The sequence below is a fragment of the Gallinula chloropus genome (assembly GCF_964237585.1).
Source record: "Gallinula chloropus genome assembly, chromosome: 6".
NCBI lineage: Eukaryota > Metazoa > Chordata > Aves > Gruiformes > Rallidae > Gallinula > Gallinula chloropus.
Genome location: NC_140091.1, coordinates 31,272,361 through 31,291,315, shown reverse-complemented (window position 1 = coordinate 31,291,315; position 18,955 = coordinate 31,272,361). Strand labels below are relative to the sequence as shown.

General features: G+C 47.3%; 2 protein-coding genes across 2 annotated transcripts; both read left to right on the top strand.

Moving 5' to 3' along the window:
• Positions 1 to 1,766: 1,766 nt before the first annotated feature.
• On the top strand, positions 1,767 to 5,953 carry LOC311193322 (pancreatic alpha-amylase; the record flags this gene model as incomplete). The annotated part of the gene is made up of 10 exons (XM_084266108.1): positions 1,767 to 1,934; positions 2,521 to 2,667; positions 2,864 to 3,061; positions 3,746 to 3,976; positions 4,251 to 4,384; positions 4,469 to 4,591; positions 4,707 to 4,806; positions 5,025 to 5,146; positions 5,259 to 5,384; positions 5,665 to 5,953. The coding sequence occupies 10 exons, from the start codon at positions 1,767 to 1,769 to the stop codon at positions 5,852 to 5,854; spliced, it is 1,539 nt and encodes a 512-aa protein (XP_084122234.1). The 3' UTR covers positions 5,855 to 5,953.
• A 4,569-nt stretch (positions 5,954 to 10,522) lies between these two features.
• Positions 10,523 to 16,103, top strand: LOC311193388 (pancreatic alpha-amylase-like; the record flags this gene model as incomplete). Its single annotated transcript, XM_084266197.1, has 10 exons — positions 10,523 to 10,690; positions 11,125 to 11,271; positions 11,468 to 11,665; positions 13,251 to 13,481; positions 14,377 to 14,510; positions 14,595 to 14,717; positions 14,833 to 14,932; positions 15,152 to 15,273; positions 15,386 to 15,511; positions 15,788 to 16,103. The coding sequence occupies 10 exons, from the start codon at positions 10,523 to 10,525 to the stop codon at positions 15,975 to 15,977; spliced, it is 1,539 nt and encodes a 512-aa protein (XP_084122323.1). The 3' UTR covers positions 15,978 to 16,103.
• Positions 16,104 to 18,955: the final 2,852 nt, after the last annotated feature.

Genomic DNA, 18,955 nt, shown 5'->3' with positions numbered 1-18,955 from the left:
CTCAGAAAGAACCCACTAGAGGCAGTTCAGGTACAAAGTGCACTGAAGTTTCCTTTTTTATTGGAGTAGATGTGCCATTTTTGTAGGCTTTTTTTCTCAGAGATATTCATCTGATGTCAGGGATTTTCTGGTCTTTGTATTCCCTCAGAGTGTTGTCAGACATTGTCAAGACTTTAGCTTACCTGTGGAGTTTTGGTGCTGAGACCTTGATCTTGTCAGTCAGTTCCAAATGAAGACCTGAAATTATGTCTGAAGGTGGCCTCTGTATCACGTGTCTTCACTCTTGAGAGTCTTCCAACGCAAGGAATTTCTTCTTGGCCTGCTCGCACAGTGTCTTCTGCTCAGACTGTGTGAGGAGCTGTCCCCAGTCTTCCCACTGCAGCTTGAGCTCCACCTCCACGCCCACAGCCAGGAGAGGCCAGGTTCTCCAGGATGGCCACCACCAGCAGCATCAACTTGGCCACTACCTTGTCATCATAGCGCCCCAAGAGCCGCTTGAACTTGCGGTAGATCACAGAATTATAGAATGTCCTGGGTTGGAAGGGACCCCAATGATGATAGATCTCCAACGCATCTGCCACAGGCAGGGCCACCAACCTCCAGGCCTGGATCTAAACAAGCTTACCCAGGGCCCCATCCAACGTGGCCTTGAACACCCCCAGGGACGGGGCACCCACCACCCCTCTGGGCAGCCTGTTAAAAAAACAAATAAAAGACAGAAGGCTTCACAAATCTGTGTGTCACAGATGTAGCCCGCCAGCCCCAACACCTGCTCCGACATCAGGGCAGGGCCGAGGCCACGGGAATCTTCCTGCTACACCAGGCCCTCCATCAGCTCCATGGCTGCTGGCGTGCGCCTTCCCTTTCAGGGCCCGGCCGGGCAGCAGCAGCTCTGTGTGCTCCCCAGGCCGCTTCCTGCCCATGTGCTGGGGCCTCGCCTACAGTGTGGGTGACTGGTTGGTTCAGTTTAGTGTCAGGCAGCTGAAACTGATCTCCTCTCTTGTCTTATATCTGATTTGGGGTTTCATTTCTTGACCCAGATGAATGAGTGGTCATTGAAATGACAACTTTTTATGCAGAGTCTCTGTTCGAGGGGAAGAAGCAGCTCTGGCCACTTTCAGTCAGGTAAAGTAAGAGTTGCTCTGTGCAACCCTGTGAAGAAAACTGGTCCCATGGCCTAGCAGGGACTGTTAGGTGCTTGATTGATCTTGAAAAACTGGAGACATCAAAAGGGGTCAGTGTCTAGTTGCCAGCATGATTCATCTGGTGGAGGCCTGCAGTGTATTGCTGATACATCTGCTGTTGACTGAGAGGGACTGATCAGGTATCCCAGTTGGAGATCTCACGACTCCTGAGAGCTAGGCACGTCTGAGTGCTGGCAAACTCATTCATTCTCCTACAGCTGTTGGATTTCCAGTTGTCTTTGAATAACCTCTCTTTCCTTTTGACTTCCGGAGCCTCTGTGTTATGTTATGGAATACTTTTGATAAAGTATCTTTGTTTACATGACTGGAAGTAGTACAATTCTGAACGTGGCTGCGCTGCTCGCAGAACTCCTGCATTAGGAGATGTGAAAGGGTATTTAATCACCAGCTGTTTGGGAATCCAGGAAAAAGCAATGCAGAGGAATGATAGCAAGCTAGCTAGCCAAATAGCACCTGATAGCATTGGTCTGTGTGAATTTTAACAGCTGCAATAGGAATTGTGTCATCTTACAGGCATATAAATTGTCAGTGGACAGAGCACAACCCTACATCGAAGGCACCATGCAAGTCCTCCTCCTACTCGCCGCTGTAGGGTTTTGCTGGGGCCAGTACAGCCCCAATACTCAGGCTGGGAGGACGTCTATCGTACACCTCTTTGAATGGCGCTGGGCCGATATTGCTCTGGAGTGTGAACGCTATTTAGGTCCTAATGGATTTGGAGGAGTTCAGGTAAGTTGTTTCCTGTGAGTAGGTAAGAAAATGGCATTGAAGCCTTTCATTAATACATCAAAATGCCTACATCAGAGACAACCGTCTCTAAGTAAATTTGGTGTTGGAAAGGGAGGGTGGAGAAGTGGGAAGTGCTGTTAGATGCAGCCCTAGAGCCCGCAGGGTCAGCAGATGAGATCGTGTCTCTAGCAGATGAGTTACGAAGGGGCATGCTTTCCCCTGAAATGCTTCTCCTGCAAAGCCAGGCTTTCCTTTTCACTTTATTCTGCTGGAGGCATGTAAGTGTGGAGTTTTGGCTTTCCTAAAGATGTCGTTATCCCAGGTAAAAATAATTCTTGTGGATTCAACCCTGCCATGCACAGGCCCATGCTGGACCCAGCAGCCCAGGGGAATGAGAAACCCCCTTCTTTCCTTGCCAGTCTACAAGACGGACACCTCAGAGACCCCAGCTTATGCTGCGGGAGAGAGAGACTGGGTTGGGTGCCTGCCTGTGAGGGCAGAGGTGCTGAGTGCAGCAGATTTTGACCTTAGGAAGTTGCAATAAAACCAACTGATCACTTAGCAACGCTCATCATTTCATCTGCAGGTTTCACCTCCAAATGAAAATATTATCGTTACCAACCCGAACAGACCCTGGTGGGAAAGATACCAGCCCATCAGCTACAAGATTTGCAGCCGGTCAGGAAACGAAAATGAATTCAGAGACATGGTGACCAGATGCAACAACGTTGGAGTAAGTGCCTTGAAAAGCTGTATCTGATATGGCAAGAAGCGCTGTATCAACCCAGGGCAGTTACTGCTGCTGTCCTCTCATGACCTGAGGCTAAACTGGAGGGGCAAAAGAGCTCTCTCAGTGATGCGGTGAAGCTCTGGCTATCGCCTCAGCATCGTTACAGAACATTCTGAAAGGCACTTACTGTTTTTTTCAGGTTCGTATTTATGTGGATGCCGTCGTCAACCACATGTGTGGGTCTGGGGGTGGCTCAGGCACACATTCTACCTGTGGAAGCTCTTTTAATGCTGGCAACAGAGAATTTCCAGCTGTGCCGTACTCTGCCTGGGACTTCAACGATGGCAAATGTCAAACTGCAAGTGGAGAGATTGAAAATTACGGTGACATGTATCAGGTAACAGTCTGCAGAAACAGGGTTTTTTTAAACCCGTTGGGTAAACATTACAGTGAGGACAAACAAAGGGAGTAGTTTCTCACAAGACCTGTGCTTGGTCACCTGACAAATGAATGCAGTACTGAACATAGGTATGGGAAAGGTACTGCTGGTAAAAATACTCCCAATACTGAGAAATCAGGAACGCTCCCCACCTGGTTCACGTGGGCATGGGCATGAGTTTGCTCCTGAGCTGGGCCCGGTGTACTGAGCTCAGCTGGTGAGCTCTTCTTACAGCTTGTAAACTCAGCTGATCTGGGCACGGAGCCCCGTGGAAAAATGACAGCAGTGTAAAGGGGTACCCTGGCTGAGCAACTACTAGTTATTGGAAATGCAATGTGTGGCAGATCTTTCCAGAGTTGACTGCTCTTCCTGGGGCCACTTTGTAACAATACACTAGAGCGTTATTTCTCGTCCTCAGTTCTGATGACATGTGTGCAGGGAGGGAATATCCTTCGCCAACTATCCTACCTTCAGTCTGGAGCGCTATAGGAAACGTAGCAAAGCCTTGGTGCAGGCTGTGGCATGCTTGTAGTCAAGTTAGATATCCAAACAGATTTTAGGGCTGGAGAGGTGAAGGTTTCATTGAAAGCTCTGTACAGACAGACTGATGAGACGAACTTTATTCTTATCTTCTTTGCCCAGGTCCGAGACTGCCGCTTGACTGGCCTTCTTGACCTGGCCCTGGAGAAGGACTATGTACGCACCAAAGTGGCTGAGTACATGAACAACCTCATTGATATTGGTGTGGCAGGCTTCCGAATTGATGCTTCCAAGCACATGTGGCCTGGGGACATAAAGGCCTTTCTGGACAAGCTGAATACTCTCAATACGCAGTGGTTTTCTGCCGGAACGAAACCTTTCATTTACCAGGAGGTAATCTACATGGGTTCTTCCTTTAGCTTTGGTTTCCATTTACCTGCCTCCTTCAGAGGAATGGTGGTAAAACGCCTTCATCCAACTTGACCCCAGAAAGAGCTAGGTGCGTGTTGGAGCAGGCCAGCCATATTACACCGATTATGGACTGATCCACACAGCAGAATTAACCGCTTGCTCAGTGTCAAGCAAGCCCTAGTGTGAGGAATGTGAATTGCATGTTTTTGTCTCTGTGAGAAGAGAACTGATGCAGAGTTTGTCATTGATGTACCAGGTCATTGACTTGGGCGGAGAGCCGATCAAGGGCAGTGACTACTTTGGAAACGGCCGAGTGACAGAATTCAAATATGGTGCAAAGCTGGGGACAGTGATCCGCAAGTGGAATGGGGAGAAGATGGCCTACTTAAAGTAAGGGCGTGAAGGTGCTGCGCCTTGCCCGAGAGCCGGTGGATGGTCAACAGGGTAGCTTCAAGTCTTTGTGTTTTTGGCTAGGAACTGGGGAGAAGGCTGGGGCTTTGTGCCTACCGACAGAGCTCTGGTCTTTGTGGATAATCACGACAACCAGCGAGGACACGGGGCCGGTGGAGCTTCCATTCTAACCTTCTGGGACGCCAGGTAAGGGATTGCTCCTGTCTGCCTGATGCTTCTACCTATATTGCTGGTTGCTCTGTCTGTTCTCTGGCATGGTTTCTCTTCTGGCATCTCCTGAACTTTTTTTCCTAACAAACAGGCTCTATAAAATGGCCGTTGGCTTCATGCTTGCTCATCCGTATGGGTTCACGCGCGTGATGTCCAGTTACCGCTGGTCAAGAAACTTTGTAAACGGCCAGGTAAGCTTGTGCTGCTGAAGGGTCGATTCGTGGCGAATAATCAGAAGGAGCAGAGCAGAGCCAGGGAATCAGTCCACAGCCTTTACACTAGTGAAGCAATTTGTCTGCCCCATGATGGGTGTAGCAGAGGGAAACTTGTTCTTCCACTGGCTTTTCTCTGCAAGTCGTCTCTCTGCATATTCAGCAAGAAGCTGTAAACTGGACCTTTTCCATTACAGGACACCAATGACTGGATTGGACCACCCAGTAACTCGGATGGATCAACCAAGTCTGTCACAATCAATGCAGACACCACCTGTGGCAACGACTGGGTTTGTGAACATCGTTGGCGCCAAATAAAGTAGGACATCCTGTAGAAGAAAGTCCAGTCAAAGCAGTTGCTTTGGCTTGCTGTTGCCGGTGGCTTTAGAGCTGCGGCAGCCGCAGTGGCAGCCATTCCTTGCATTTTTCAGGAACATGGTTATCTTCCGTAACGTGGTGGACGGTCAGCCCTTCTCCAACTGGTGGGACAACGGCAGCAATCAAGTAGCTTTTGGCCGTGGTGCTAAAGGCTTCATTGTTTTCAATAACGATGACTGGTAAGTCAGTGGGGGTGCTGGGGTGGCCAGAGAGAAACGCAGTGTCCCTCATCAGTGCTTCTTATGGGAAGAGGAATGTCCTCTTCTCCTGATGGGAGCGATGGGTACACCCCGAGCCAGAGACATTCCATTGCCTGCCCGCCCTAGTGAGCTGGATTGAGAGAGGGAAGTGTCAATATTCCCCATGTTACAGCAGTGTGAGGTTCAAACACCCTGTGTGCCGTTTGAAATGCCCGTTTAGGAAGCAGTGGGTAAATCGCATTCCCTTATTTTCACGTAGGAACATGGACGTCACCTTGCAAACGGGACTGCCTGCTGGAACCTACTGTGATGTTATTTCTGGACAAAAGGAGGGCAGCCAATGCACTGGAAAACAGGTGTATGTTTCTGGGGATGGATATGCTAATTTCCAGATCAGTAACAGTGCTGAAGACCCGTTCGTTGCAATTCACGTTAACGCCAAGTTGTAACTCGGCAGAAACGTCCCTCTGCGTTTGGTCTGCGCAATTGCTGTTCCCCCCCTTAGTCAACTCCCTGTGATTCAAGCATGAGCGATTCCCTGTATCTAGTGACTAATAAATGGCAATCAAACTGAAGAGTGATGGCTTCTCCCTAAATGAACTGGATGGTAACTTTATCACGTCATTAGCAGTGGCAACGCAGGCGTGGGGTGGAAGGCAACGCAGCACTCCCTTTCCCAATCCCAGCATCATGGGAGAAAGTAAAATAAACAGAAATCACCAGCCAACAGCTGGGCAAGTTGAAATGCGATATTGCCATGGCCACTACGTTCGCACACACCTGTACCCCAGAGCAGCCACGCTGAGGGCAGTCGGCCACGAGCAGGGCCTACGCACACAGACAGTTTATCTGGCTGTTGCGACCAACCACACCTGGGGTCTGGGCCAGCAGAGAATGCTGGGCTGTGCCATCAGTTCAATCAGGCCATGCCATGAGTTGAGGCAGCAGGTTGCCTGGTTCACAGTCAGGCCTGTGCCTGTGAAAACAAACCCACGATCTTCCCGTGTCAGCTCCAGCGGGTTGTTGCACACGAGCATCCACCGGGGCTGCTGCAAAGGTGTCCGAGAAGCGTGCTGCACTTCCCAGCAGTGCCTAGGCCTCGTGGCAGTGGCTGAAGCACAGCGTGTTCTTGTCCCTGTGCCCAAGGGTGTCTAGCGTGGCAGTCGTGGTGTGGGAGGAAGGGCCCAGGTAGTGTCCCTGGCCCAGAGGCTGGACCCAGCGCCCGTCTCCCTTGCTTGCCATGGCCAGCAGTGCCCTGCTGAGAGCAGGGGGCTTGCTGTCAAAACACAGCCCCTGGACCTGCTCACCCAAGCAGGGTCAAAGACTGGGAGAGCAGGTGGCAGGTTGTGAAGAGCCATTGCCAATGTGTCCTTTGTGACCAGGGAAGAAAAGGATGGGTTCACATCCAAGTGCTTTCAAAACTATATCCCAAGCAATACTATAAAATATAAATGGACAAACATTATTAATTTCTTTCAAATGATACATTCTGCATGGCTTCAGATTTTTACCCTGTGCATTTACCACTGTTTCTGGCAGAATTTGGTTTATCCGTACTTAGAAGTATGCGCAAAGAATCAGATGGTTGTAGTCACAGAAGGTACTGGTAGTGTGAAAGCTCACAGTTTATGTGATTGACTGGACTCTAGGCAACAGGTTTTTTTCTGATTATATTTTTTTTTCCACTTTAAATCACAGTAAAATGACCAGCTTTTTAGCCTGCGTAATTTTGTTCTCACTTAGTTTTCCAAATGTTTTTTGAAGCTGAATTGCTGTGCAACGTGTGAGGCTGCCTTCTCAGAGCATGGCTGTCATGGTCCATGAGTAGCAGTCACTAAGAGGTTAATGGAGCTTAGCAAGTAACTGGATAAAAGGCACAAATAATTGTCTTATTCTACTCTAATCTTTTCTTCTATAAATTCAAAGGAATTTCTTCATGCAAACTGTGGTAGCAAAGGATGGGGTCACATCCGTGTTGTGCTAGAACGTCTCTGAAGTCAGGCTTCAGGAAAGTTGCTCTGAAAGCACGCGATCTCCCGCAGTGTGCCATGGAGGCAGAACGCTGGCACCTGATTGTTTCTAATCCAGCTGATGAATACATCTCTGTGGGGGAAACTGGCATGATTTTTGTAGGTCGTAGGCTATGACAGCTTAGTGTTCTCTTGTACTGGCTCCTTCTCATCTTTGCCCTACTTAAAGACACGCTATGTTTGAAACTGCAGAGTGAATACTTTCTACTTGGGGGGGTTACACTTCAGAATGACTCAGAGATTGTCAGTGCTGGATAGCTACCTGCTCTCCTGCAGTTCCTCTGTGGTAAAATGCTGCAGCCTGTTCAGCTTGTGCTGCTAAATAGCCTGTCACCTGAGGGCTACCTGTGCCCTTGCCTGTGGGTTGGCCAGCTGTCGCATCAGGCTCTCCAGGATGGGCCTCCCTCTCTGTGTCTGACAGCAGTGTATTTCAGTGGGCAACACAAGTCACTGGAAACTAAATGCTGTGCAGTGCCATGCTGTCAAATCACTGGCACCCCCACGGGGATTGGTGACCTGACAAGTAACTGCAGGTACGTTTGGTTGCTCTCAGTAATACTGAGGGATGGGGGTGTGTCTTTTCTCATGAACTGGTGATCATAAGGTACAGTTATCTAACCGGCCTCTTACCATTAGTGAGTAGGCAAGGTCATTCACAGTAATTTAGTATTTCATTGTTGTATTGGAGGATCCAAGTAACTACAGGCCAATCAGTCTCACCTCTGTCCCAGGAAAGGTGATCGAACAGGTGGTTCTCCATGCCATCTCCAAGCAATCGGAAGAAAAGAAGGTTATTAGGAGTAGTCAACATGGATCCACCAAGGGGAGATCATGCTCAACCACTCTTGTAGCCTTCAAGGGCTGGAGGGCAAATCATATGAGGATGGCTGAGGGAGCTGCGGCTGTTTAGCCTGGAGAAGAGGAGGCTGAGGGGAGACCTTATCACCACCTACAACTACCTAATGGGAGCTTGTAGAGAGGTGGGCAATGGTCTCTTTAGCCAGGTGACAGGAGATAGGAAAGGGGAAATGGCATGAAGCTGTGCCAGGGCAGGGTTAGATTAGATATTAGGAAAAAAAATTTTTACTGAAAGTGTTGTTGGGCCTGGAACAGGCTGCCCAAGGATGTGCTTGAGTCACCTTACTTGGATGTGTTTAAAAAAGGAGTGGATGAGGTTCTTAGGGATATGGTTTAGCATAGGATGTGATTGGTTGGACTTGATGATATTCAAGGGTCTTTTCCAACCTTGTGATTCTGTGATTCAAATGTCATCACTGTAGATAGAGGGAGAGCAGTGGATGTCATCTACCTTGACTTCAGCAAGACTTTTGATGCTGTCTCCTATGACGTCCTGATAGAAAAGCTGAGAAAGTATGGGATAGATTAGAGGACAGTGAGGTGGGTTGAGAACTGGCTGATGGGATGAGCTCAGAGGGTGATGATCACTGCAGCAGAGTCTGACTGGAGACCTGTAACTGGATAGGCTGAAGGAACTGAGGCTGTTCTGACTTCAGAAAAGAAGGCTAAGAGGGGATCTTACTACTGTTTATAAATATCTGAAGTGTGGGACACAAGGGGAGCCTCTTTTCAGTGTTCTGTGGAGACAGGACAAGGGGCAATGGCTTCAAGTTGGAGCATAGGAAGTTCTGCACCAACATGTGGAAGAACTTTTACACAGAGAGGATGACAGAGCACTGGAATAGGCTGCCCCAAGGGGTTGTGGAATCTCCTTCTCTGGAGATATTCAAGACCCCTCTGGACATCTATCTGTGTGATATGTCATGGGGAACCTGCTTTGGCAGGGAGGTTGGACCCGATGATCTCCTGAGGTTCTGTCCAACTCCTACAATCCTGAGAAAAAGTGACCTTTGATAAGGTCTGTGATATAAAAATGAACAGGTGGGAAAATGGGAACTGTTTCTGAACTTCGTCCTTCAAGACAAATCTTGGAAACGAGAAGGATGCATGTGACAACTTCAGTGCTGTGGCTGGTCTCAGAAAGAACCTACTAGAGGCAATTCAGGTACAAGGTGCACTGAAGTTTCTTTTTTTTATTCTTGGAGTAGATGTGCCATTTTTGTAGGCATTCTTTTTTTTTGTTCTCAAAGATATTCATGGATAATCAGGGATTTTCTGGTCTTTGTATTCCCTCAGAGTGTTGTCAGACATTGTCAAGACTTTAGCTTACCTGTGGAGTTTTGTTGCTGAGACCTTGATCTTGTTATTCAGTTCCAAATGAAGACCCTAAATTATGTCAGAAGGTAGTCAGTTCAGTTTTGTGTCAGGCAGCTGAAACTGATCCCCCCTCTTGTCTTATACCTGATTTGGAGTTTCTTTTCTTGACCCAGATGACTCAGTGGTCATTGAAATGACAACTTTTTATGCAGAGTCTCTGTTCGAGGGGAAGAAGCAGCTCTTGCCACTTTCAGTCAGGTAAAGTAAGAGTTGCTCTGCGCAGCCCTGTGAAGACAACTGGTCCCAGGGCCTAGCAGGGTTGGTTAGGTGCTAGACAGATGCTAGAAAAACTGGAGACATCAAAAGGGGTCAGTTTCTAGTTGCCAGCATGATTCATCTGGTGGAGGCCTGCAGTGTATTGCTGATACATCTGCTGTTGACTGAGATGGCTGATCAGGTATCCCAGTTGGAGCTCTCAAAAAATCCTGAGAGCTAGGCACCTCTGAGTGCTGGCAAACTCATTCATTCTCCTACAGCTGTTGGATTTCCAGTTGTCTTTGAATAACCTCTCTTTCCTTTGACTTCCAGAGCCTCTGTGTTATGTTATGGAATAATTTTAATGAAGTATCTTTCTTTAACATGATTTGAATTAGTACAATTCTGAATTTGAGTGTGCTGCTCACAGAATTCTTGGTTTATGATTATACAAAATTATTGTGAAAAGGTGTTTTATCTCCAGCTGTTTGGAAATCCAGGAAAAAGCAAACCTGAAGATTGATAGCAAGCTAGCTAGCCAAATAATGCCTGATAGCATTGATCTCTGTGAATTTTAACAGCTGCAATATGAATTGTGCCATCTTACAGGCGTATAAATTGTCAGTGGACAGAGCACAACCCTACATTGAAGGCACCATGCAAGTCCTTCTGCTACTCGCAGCTGTAGGGTTTTGCTGGGGCCAGTACAGCCCCAATACTCAGGCTGGGAGGACGTCTATCGTACACCTCTTTGAATGGCGCTGGGCCGATATTGCTCTGGAGTGTGAACGCTATTTAGGTCCTAATGGATTTGGAGGAGTTCAGGTAAGTTGTTTCCTGTGAGTAGTTAAGAGAACGGCATTGAAGCCTTTCATTAATACATCAAAATGCCTACATCAGAGACAACCGTCTCTAAGTAAATTTGGTGTTGGAAAGGCAGGGTGTAGAAGTAGTAAGTGCTCTTAGATGCAGCCTTAGAGCCTGCAGGGTCGGCAAATTTGATTCTTGTGGATTCAACCCTCCCATGCACAGGCCCATGCTGGAACCGAGCAGCCCAGGGGAACGAGAAACCCCCTTCTTTCCTTGCCAGTCTACAAGACGGACACCTCAGAGACCCCAGCTTATGCTGCGAGAGAGAGAGAGACTGGGTTGGGTGCCTGCCTGTGAGGGCAGAGGTGCTGAGTGCAGCTGATTTTGCCCTTAGGAAGTTGCAATAAAACCAACTGATTTCTTAGCAATGCTCATCATTTCATCTGCAGGTTTCACCTCCAAATGAAAATATTGTCATTACCAACCCGAACAGACCCTGGTGGGAAAGATACCAGCCCATCAGCTACAAGATTTGCAGCCGGTCAGGAAACGAAAATGAATTCAGAGACATGGTGACCAGATGCAACAACGTTGGAGTAAGTGCCTTGAAATGCTGTATCTGATATGGCAAGAAGCGCTGTATCAGCCCAGGGCAGTTACTGCTGCTGTCCTCTCATGACCTGAGGCTAAACTGGAGGGGCAAAAGAGCTCTCTCAGTGATGCAGTGAAGCTCTGGCTATCGCCTCAGCATCGTTACAGAACATTCTGAAAGGCACTTACTGTTTTTTTCAGGTTCGTATTTATGTGGATGCCGTTGTCAACCACATGTGTGGGTCTGCGGGTGGCTCAGGCACACATTCTACCTGTGGAAGCTCTTTTAATGCTGGCAACAGAGAATTTCCAGCTGTGCCATACTCTGCCTGGGACTTCAACGATGGCAAATGTAAAACTGCAAGTGGAGAAATTGAAAATTACGGTGACATGTATCAGGTAACAGGCTGCAGAAATCGTTTGAATTTTATTATTTTTTTTTTTTAAACCCGTTGGGTAAACATTACAGTGAGGACAAACAAAGGGAGTAGTTTCTCACAAGACCTGTGCTTGGTCACCTGACAAATGAATGCAGTACTGAACATAGGTATGGGAAAGGTACTTCTGGTAGAAAATACTCTAAATACTGAGAAATCAGGAACGCTCCTGTCGCAGTTTTGTGTAGTTGGGTCCTAGTAGAGATTGTGGGGCTGTTGGCATGGCTTCTGCAAGAAGCTGCTCGGAGCTTTCTGCAAGGCCACAGAGAGTAAACATCAGCTGATTCAAGGCCTAAGTCACTGCTGACCAAGGCCTAGCCAATCGGCGATTGTCATAGGGCTTCTGTGAATCACATTTCAGGGGAAAAAAAAAACACGTTAGCAGTGGCATTTTGCCACCAGCGAAGGGAGTGTGAAGATTAAAGAAGCCATGCAGATACCAAGGCCAGGGAAAAAGGAGGCAGGGGTGGGGAGAATGAGGCGCTCCAGATACTGGAGAGAGAGATTCCCCTGCAGCCCGTGGAGAAGACCATGTTGAAGCAGGCTGTCCCCCTACAGCCCATGGATTATGATAGGGAGCAGAGACCATCTACTGCCAGTGAAGATGGACCAATGTCACAGAAGGTTTGCTGTAGGACTTGTGACTCTGTAGGTGGTGAGGCTGGAGCAGTCTGGGCCCAAAGGTCAGCACCCCATGGAAGGGAGCCACCCTGAGGCAACTGCTGAGGAGATGACGCCCCAATAGAAAGGACTCACATTGGAGACATTCATGGAGGACTGTCTCCCATCAGTGGGAGCCCATGGTGTGGCAGGGGAAGGGTGTGTTGAATGCCCCCCCAAGCTAAGAAGGAAGACAACTCAGGAGGAACTGAACAAAACCCCCCCACTCCCAATTCCCTGCCCCTCCCCACGCCATGATGGGGAGGAAAGAAGGGAGTGAAATTATGACTAAAGTCTGCTAAGAGGAGAGGGGTGGGGGGAAGTAGAGATGGTTTAAGATCTGGAGAAGGAAAGCAGCTTGTGAGGAAATGACAAAAAGCCCATTCCACCATTCCCTGCCCCTCCCCACGCCATGATGGGGCAGGGAAGAAGGGAGTAAAATCATGAATAAAGTGAAGTCTGCTAAGAAGGGAGGGATCGGGCGAAGTGCCTTAAGACCCTGTCACACTTTTTAGTACTTGGCTCTGGTTTCACTGGGTGTGTAGTGTAGTTGTAATAAATTAGTTTTCTTTATTTTGTGTTGAGTCTGTTTTGCCCATGACACTGATTGCAGAGTGATCTCTCCTTCTATTGAATCCTTAGCCTCCCAATATATATTTTCTCCCCTTTCCAGCAGAAAAGGGGAGTAATAAAGCAGCTTTGGTGGGCATTTGGCCTCAAGCGACCGCCAAAACACCACAGCTCTGCACATACATGCTGTGGCATGCTTCTAGTCAAGTTAGATATCTAAACAGATTTTAGGGCTGGAGAGGTGAAGGTTTCATTGAAAGCTCTGTACGGACTGACAGGTTGATGACACAAAATGTATTTTCTTCTTCTTTGCCCAGGTCCGAGACTGCCGCTTGTCTAGTCTTCTTGACCTGGCCCTGGAGAAGGACTATGTACGCACCAAAGTGGCTGAGTACATGAACCGCCTCATTGACATTGGTGTGGCAGGCTTCCGAATTGATGCTTCCAAGCACATGTGGCCTGGGGACATGAAGGCCTTTCTGGGCAAGCTGAAAACTCTAAACACTAAATGGTTTTCTTCCGGAACTAAACCTTTCATTTACCAAGAGGTATTCTTTTTTTTTTTTTTTTTTTTATTAATAATTTCACTTTACAAAAATTTCTTGCAGGCATAGACTTGGTCCCACACTGGAAGCAGTGCTCTGCTTGAGCTAGGCCTGAGCAGCTTTCACATTCAACAGTATAGAAATCATCATCGAGATTGAATAACTATAGTTGACAAATACCTAATCTGCCCACAAATGGTAACTGACAAGCTAAATGACCCAGGTCTTTTGGACCTTCTGGAACTAGGTAACCTGGAAAGTTCACTCGAGAATAAATATATTGTATTAAACTTAGTGCAAAAAGTACATGGGTTTGAAAAAGAGATTTCACTCCCAGAATTTAAAATTCTGGATAATATATTGCAACAGAAGTTATAAATGGTGATTATGGTCTTCCAATGGCATAAGACATACTACTTGACATTCTGAATTTGTGTTTTACCTTTGAGTAACAAATCCTAAACAGGATCTTAGAAGCAGGTAGTTGTTGGTTTCAGTTAGCATGAGCTTCAGTTGCTAGACACAATTTTAGCAAATCAGTACATTGCCTGCAAGCTCCAGGGCAAATAGTGGAACGTTCTTTAGCCATGTAAGGAAATAAAGTTGCCCATGTGCTGGGAGCAGAGACACGGGCGACAGAAGTAGATGCAAAGTTGGTACAGCCCAAACCTTAATTGGTCAGTAGCGATAAATCATGGTAGAGAGTTTAGGAGGGAGACAGAAAATCAGTTCAACAGCCAGACTGAGATAAAAAAAAAGCTTCAAATACAATTTTTTAAGTCAGACAAGTAATATACCCAGGTAAAGTACAATCTGTTTCTTGAAACAATCATGAGAGCGATGTCTTTTTACTTCTTTTGGGGATTTAAGTATTAAGGATTCCTCTTTCATGTACCAGGTCATTGACTTGGGCGGAGAGCCGATCAAGGGCAGTGACTACTTTGGAAACGGCCGAGTGACAGAATTCAAATATGGTGCAAAGCTGGGGACAGTGATCCGCAAGTGGAATGGGGAGAAGATGGCCTACTTAAAGTAAGGGCGTGAAGGTGCTGCACCTTGCCCAAGAGCCGGTGAATGGTCGACAGGGTAGCTTCAAGTCTTTGTGTTTTTGTCTAGGAACTGGGGAGAAGGCTGGGGCTTTGTGCCTACCGACAGAGCTCTGGTCTTTGTGGATAACCACGACAACCAGCGAGGGCACGGGGCCGGTGGAGCTTCCATTCTAACCTTCTGGGACGCCAGGTAAGGGATTGCTCCTGTCTGCCTGATGCTTCTACCTATATTGCTGGTTGCTCTGTCTGTTCTCTGGTGTGGTTTCTCTTCTGGTGTCTTATGACCTTTTTTTTCTAACAAACAGGCTCTATAAAATGGCCGTTGGCTTCATGCTTGCTCATCCGTATGGGTTCACGCGCGTGATGTCCAGTTACCGCTGGTCAAGAAACTTTGTAAACGGCCGGGTAAGCTTGAGCTACTGAGGGGTCAATTCGTGGTGAATAATCAGAAGGAGCAGAGCAGAGCCAGGGAATCAGTCCACAGCCTTTACACTAGTGAAGCAATTTGTCTGCCCCATGATGGGTGTAGCAGAGAGAAACTTGTTGTTCCCCCTGGCTTTTCTCTGCAAGTCGTCTCTCTGCATATTCAGCAAGAAGCTGTAAACTGGACCTTTTCAATTACAGGACACCAATGACTGGATTGGACCACCCAGTAACTCGGATGGATCGACCAAGTCTGTCACAATCAACGCAGACACCACCTGTGGCAACGGCTGGGTTTGTGAACATCGTTGGCGCCAAATAAAGTAGGACATCCTGTAGAAGAAAGTCCAGTCAAAGCAGTTGCTTTGGCTTGCTGTTGCCGGTGGCTTTAGAGCTGCGGCAGCCGCAGTGGCAGCCATTCCTTGCATTTTTCAGGAACATGGTTATCTTCCGTAACGTGGTGGACGGTCAGCCTTTCTCCAACTGGTGGGACAACGGCAGCAATCAAGTAGCTTTTGGCCGTGGTGCTAAAGGCTTCATTGTTTTCAATAACGATGACTGGTAAGTCAGTGGGGGTGCTGGGGTGCCCAGAGAGAAACGCAATGTCCCTCATCAGTGCTTCTTATGGCAAGAGGAATGTCCTCTTCTCCCGATGGGAGAGGTACACCCCGTGCCAGAGACATTCCATTGCCTGCCCGCCCTAGTGAGCTGGATTGAGAGAGGGAAGTGTCAATATTCCCCATGCTACAGCAGTGTGAGGTTCAAACACCCTGTGCCCCGTTTGAAATGCCCGTTTAGGAAGCAGTGGGTAAATCGCATTCCCTTATTTTCACGTAGGAACATGGACGTCACCTTGCAAACGGGACTGCCTGCTGGAACCTACTGTGATGTTATTTCTGGACAAAAGGAGGGCAGCCAATGCACTGGAAAACAGGTGTATGTTTCTGGGGACGGAAAGGCTAATTTCCAGATCAGTAACAGTGCTGAAGACCCGTTCGTTGCAATTCACGTTAACGCCAAGTTGTAACTCGGCAGAAACGTCCCTCTGCGTTTGGTCTGCGCAATTGCTGTTCCCCCCCTTAGGCAACTCCCTGTGATTCGAGCATGAGCGATTCCCTGTATCTAGTGACTAATAAATGGCAATCAAACTGAAGAGTGATGGCTTCTCCCTAAATGAACTGGATGGTAACTTTATCACGTCATTAGCAGTGGCAACGCAGGCGTGGGGTGGAAGGCAACGCAGCACTCCCTTTCCCAATCCCAGAATCATGGGAGAAAGTAAAATAAACAGAAATCACCAGCCAACACCTGGGCAAGTTGAAATGCGATATTGCCATGGCCACTACGTTCGCACACACCTGTACCCCAGAGCAGCCACGCTGAGGGCAGTCGGCTACGAGCAGGGCCTACGCACACAGACAGTTTATCTGGCTGTCGCGACCAACCACACCTGGGGTCTGGGCCAGCAGAGAATGCTGGGCTGTGCCATCAGTTCAATCAGGCCATGCCATGAGTTGAGGCAGCAGGTTGCCTGGTTCACAGTCAGGCCTGTGCCTGTGTAAAACAAACCCACGATCTTCCCGTGTCAGCTCCAGCGGGTTGCTGCACACAGCCATCCACTGGGTGTAAGGCTGAGGTAGACACACGTTTCAACAGTGCCTAGGCAGAGCAGGCGGCCTATGGGGAGTTGTAATACACAACTCAGTCTTGGGCTTCTTTTAAGCTCTTTATCTGCGGAGACACCTCATGGGGAGCTGTGTAGATGGCTCTGACTTGAGTTGTGTTGTAAACAGACTGAAGTGGGCACTTCACAAAACCTGAAAAACCTGCATGGAGCCTTGCTAAGCCTTGGCTCCCTTCCACAAACATATGTCCTGAGTCCCAATCAAACGACTACTCAAACTGTTTGACAAGCCCTAAGTGTCCGCATTTGTTTTCGATGGGCCAAGACAATGGGAATATGCAAGAGATAGGGCCGGAGGTGTCAGGCCCAGCCCTGCATCCTGTCACACACATCAGCAAAATGAACCAAATAAAAGCCCTGGCCCTGGAGCTCATAGTGGGAGCCGTTCCTCCAACCTTAGGAGGAGACCCTTCCCTCTTAGCCGGGCGGCTGGCTGAGGTAACGTATTGGGAACCCTTACCTGAGAGACGGGGTAAGTGACTATTTGATATGTTTTAAGTGTGTTGTTTTGAGTGACTAACATATGGGTAATATTTTGTGTGCTTGTGAGCTGTGATCTTGTGTTTTAGGGAAGTGGTTGTGATAAGAGTATTTTGTGGATCTTTATGATTGTAATCAGTATGGTCATACTTCCAAACTGCAATAGTGAATTCCCCATTGTGTCCAACAATAACCTGCAAGTGATGTACTAGATCTGCATTCTGGTTTTTTTTTTTTAAATAAATTACTATTAATTCTATTTTAAAACCTGTGGTTCAGTGTCTTTCCATCACACCGGGGCTGCTGCAAAGGTGTCCGAGACGCGTGCTGCACATCCCAGCAGTGCTTAGGCCTCGTGGCAGTGGCTGAAGCACAGCGTGTTCTTGTCCGTGTGCCCAAGAGTGTCTGGCGTGGCAGTCGTGGTGTGGGAGGAAGGGCCCAGGTAGTGTCCCTGGCCCAGAGGCTGGACCCAGCGCCTGTCTCCCTTGCTTGCTGTGGGCAGCAGCGCCCTGCTGAGGGCAGGGGCCTTGCTGTCAAAACGCAGCCCCTGGACCTGCTCACCCAAGCAGGGTCAAAGACTGGGAGAGCAGGTGGCAGGTTGTGAAGAGCCATTGCCAACCTGTCCTTTGTTACCAGGGCCAGGGCTGAGAGCCCTCCCAGACCTTTGGAACAGACTGGCTGCGCTTTTTGTATCCCTCTGTTGGTGCACACCGTGGAAGAAAAGGATGGGTTCACATGAAATTTCTTTCAAAAATATATCCCAAGCAATACTATAAAATATAAATGACAAACAATATTAATTTATTTCAAATGATACATTCTGCATGGCTTCAGATTTTTACCCTGTGCATTTAGCACTGTTTCTTGCAGAATTTTTTATCACTTGGTTTATCCATACTTAGAAGAAGTATGCACAAAGAATCAGATGGTTGTAGTCACAGAAGGCACCAGTAGTGTCAAAGCTCACAGTTTATGGGACTGACTGGAATCTAGGCAATAGGTTTTTTTCTGATAATACCTTTTTATCCACTGTAAATCGCAGTAAATGACCAGCTTTTTAGCCTACGTAATTTTGTTCTCACTTTTCAGATTTCCAAAAGATTTTTGAAGCTGATTTGCTGTGCAACGTGTGAGGCTGCCTTCTCAGAGCATGGCTGTTATGGTCCGTGAGTAGCAGTCACTAAGAGGTTAATGGAGCTTAGCAAGTAACTGGATAAAAGGCACAAATAATTGTCTTATTCTACACTAATCTTTCCTTCTATAAATTCAAAGTAATTTTGTAAATTTCTTAAATTTCTTCATACTTTTATCGTCCTGGTTTTCCTTTTCCTACCATAGTTATGCCTCTATGTGTAGCTTTCAGCATAGTAGTGATCAGAATTTAATTGCTGTGATGCGCAATAAGGCAAAGTGAATGGCTTCTTGTGTGCACAACTGGTCATGAATACTTAAGTTTTATCTGGAGACATATTCAGGCAGTAAAGAATTTCAAAATGACTCAAATAGCAAAGAAAAATGATGGATCTGATATATTCACAAGATGATTCTTCCTTTTAGAGGTTTTAATCCACAGCATTAAAATTATGTATTGGACATGAAATAGTGATATTAAAAAAAAATCATGAACATCTAGTGCATTGTCTATGAGTGGACCAGAAGGTTAAATTTACTGAATTACTCATGGCAATTTATTTTCTCAGCTCAATAGAACAGCAGAACTGGAAGCTTTTTTTCATCTCTGCAAGCCTTAGTGGCAGTTTATTATTTTCCTAAATCACTGTGATTTTTCTGAGAGAAGAAAGAGTTGTGTAAAGGGAAGCTAGAAATCTATTTGGGGTTTT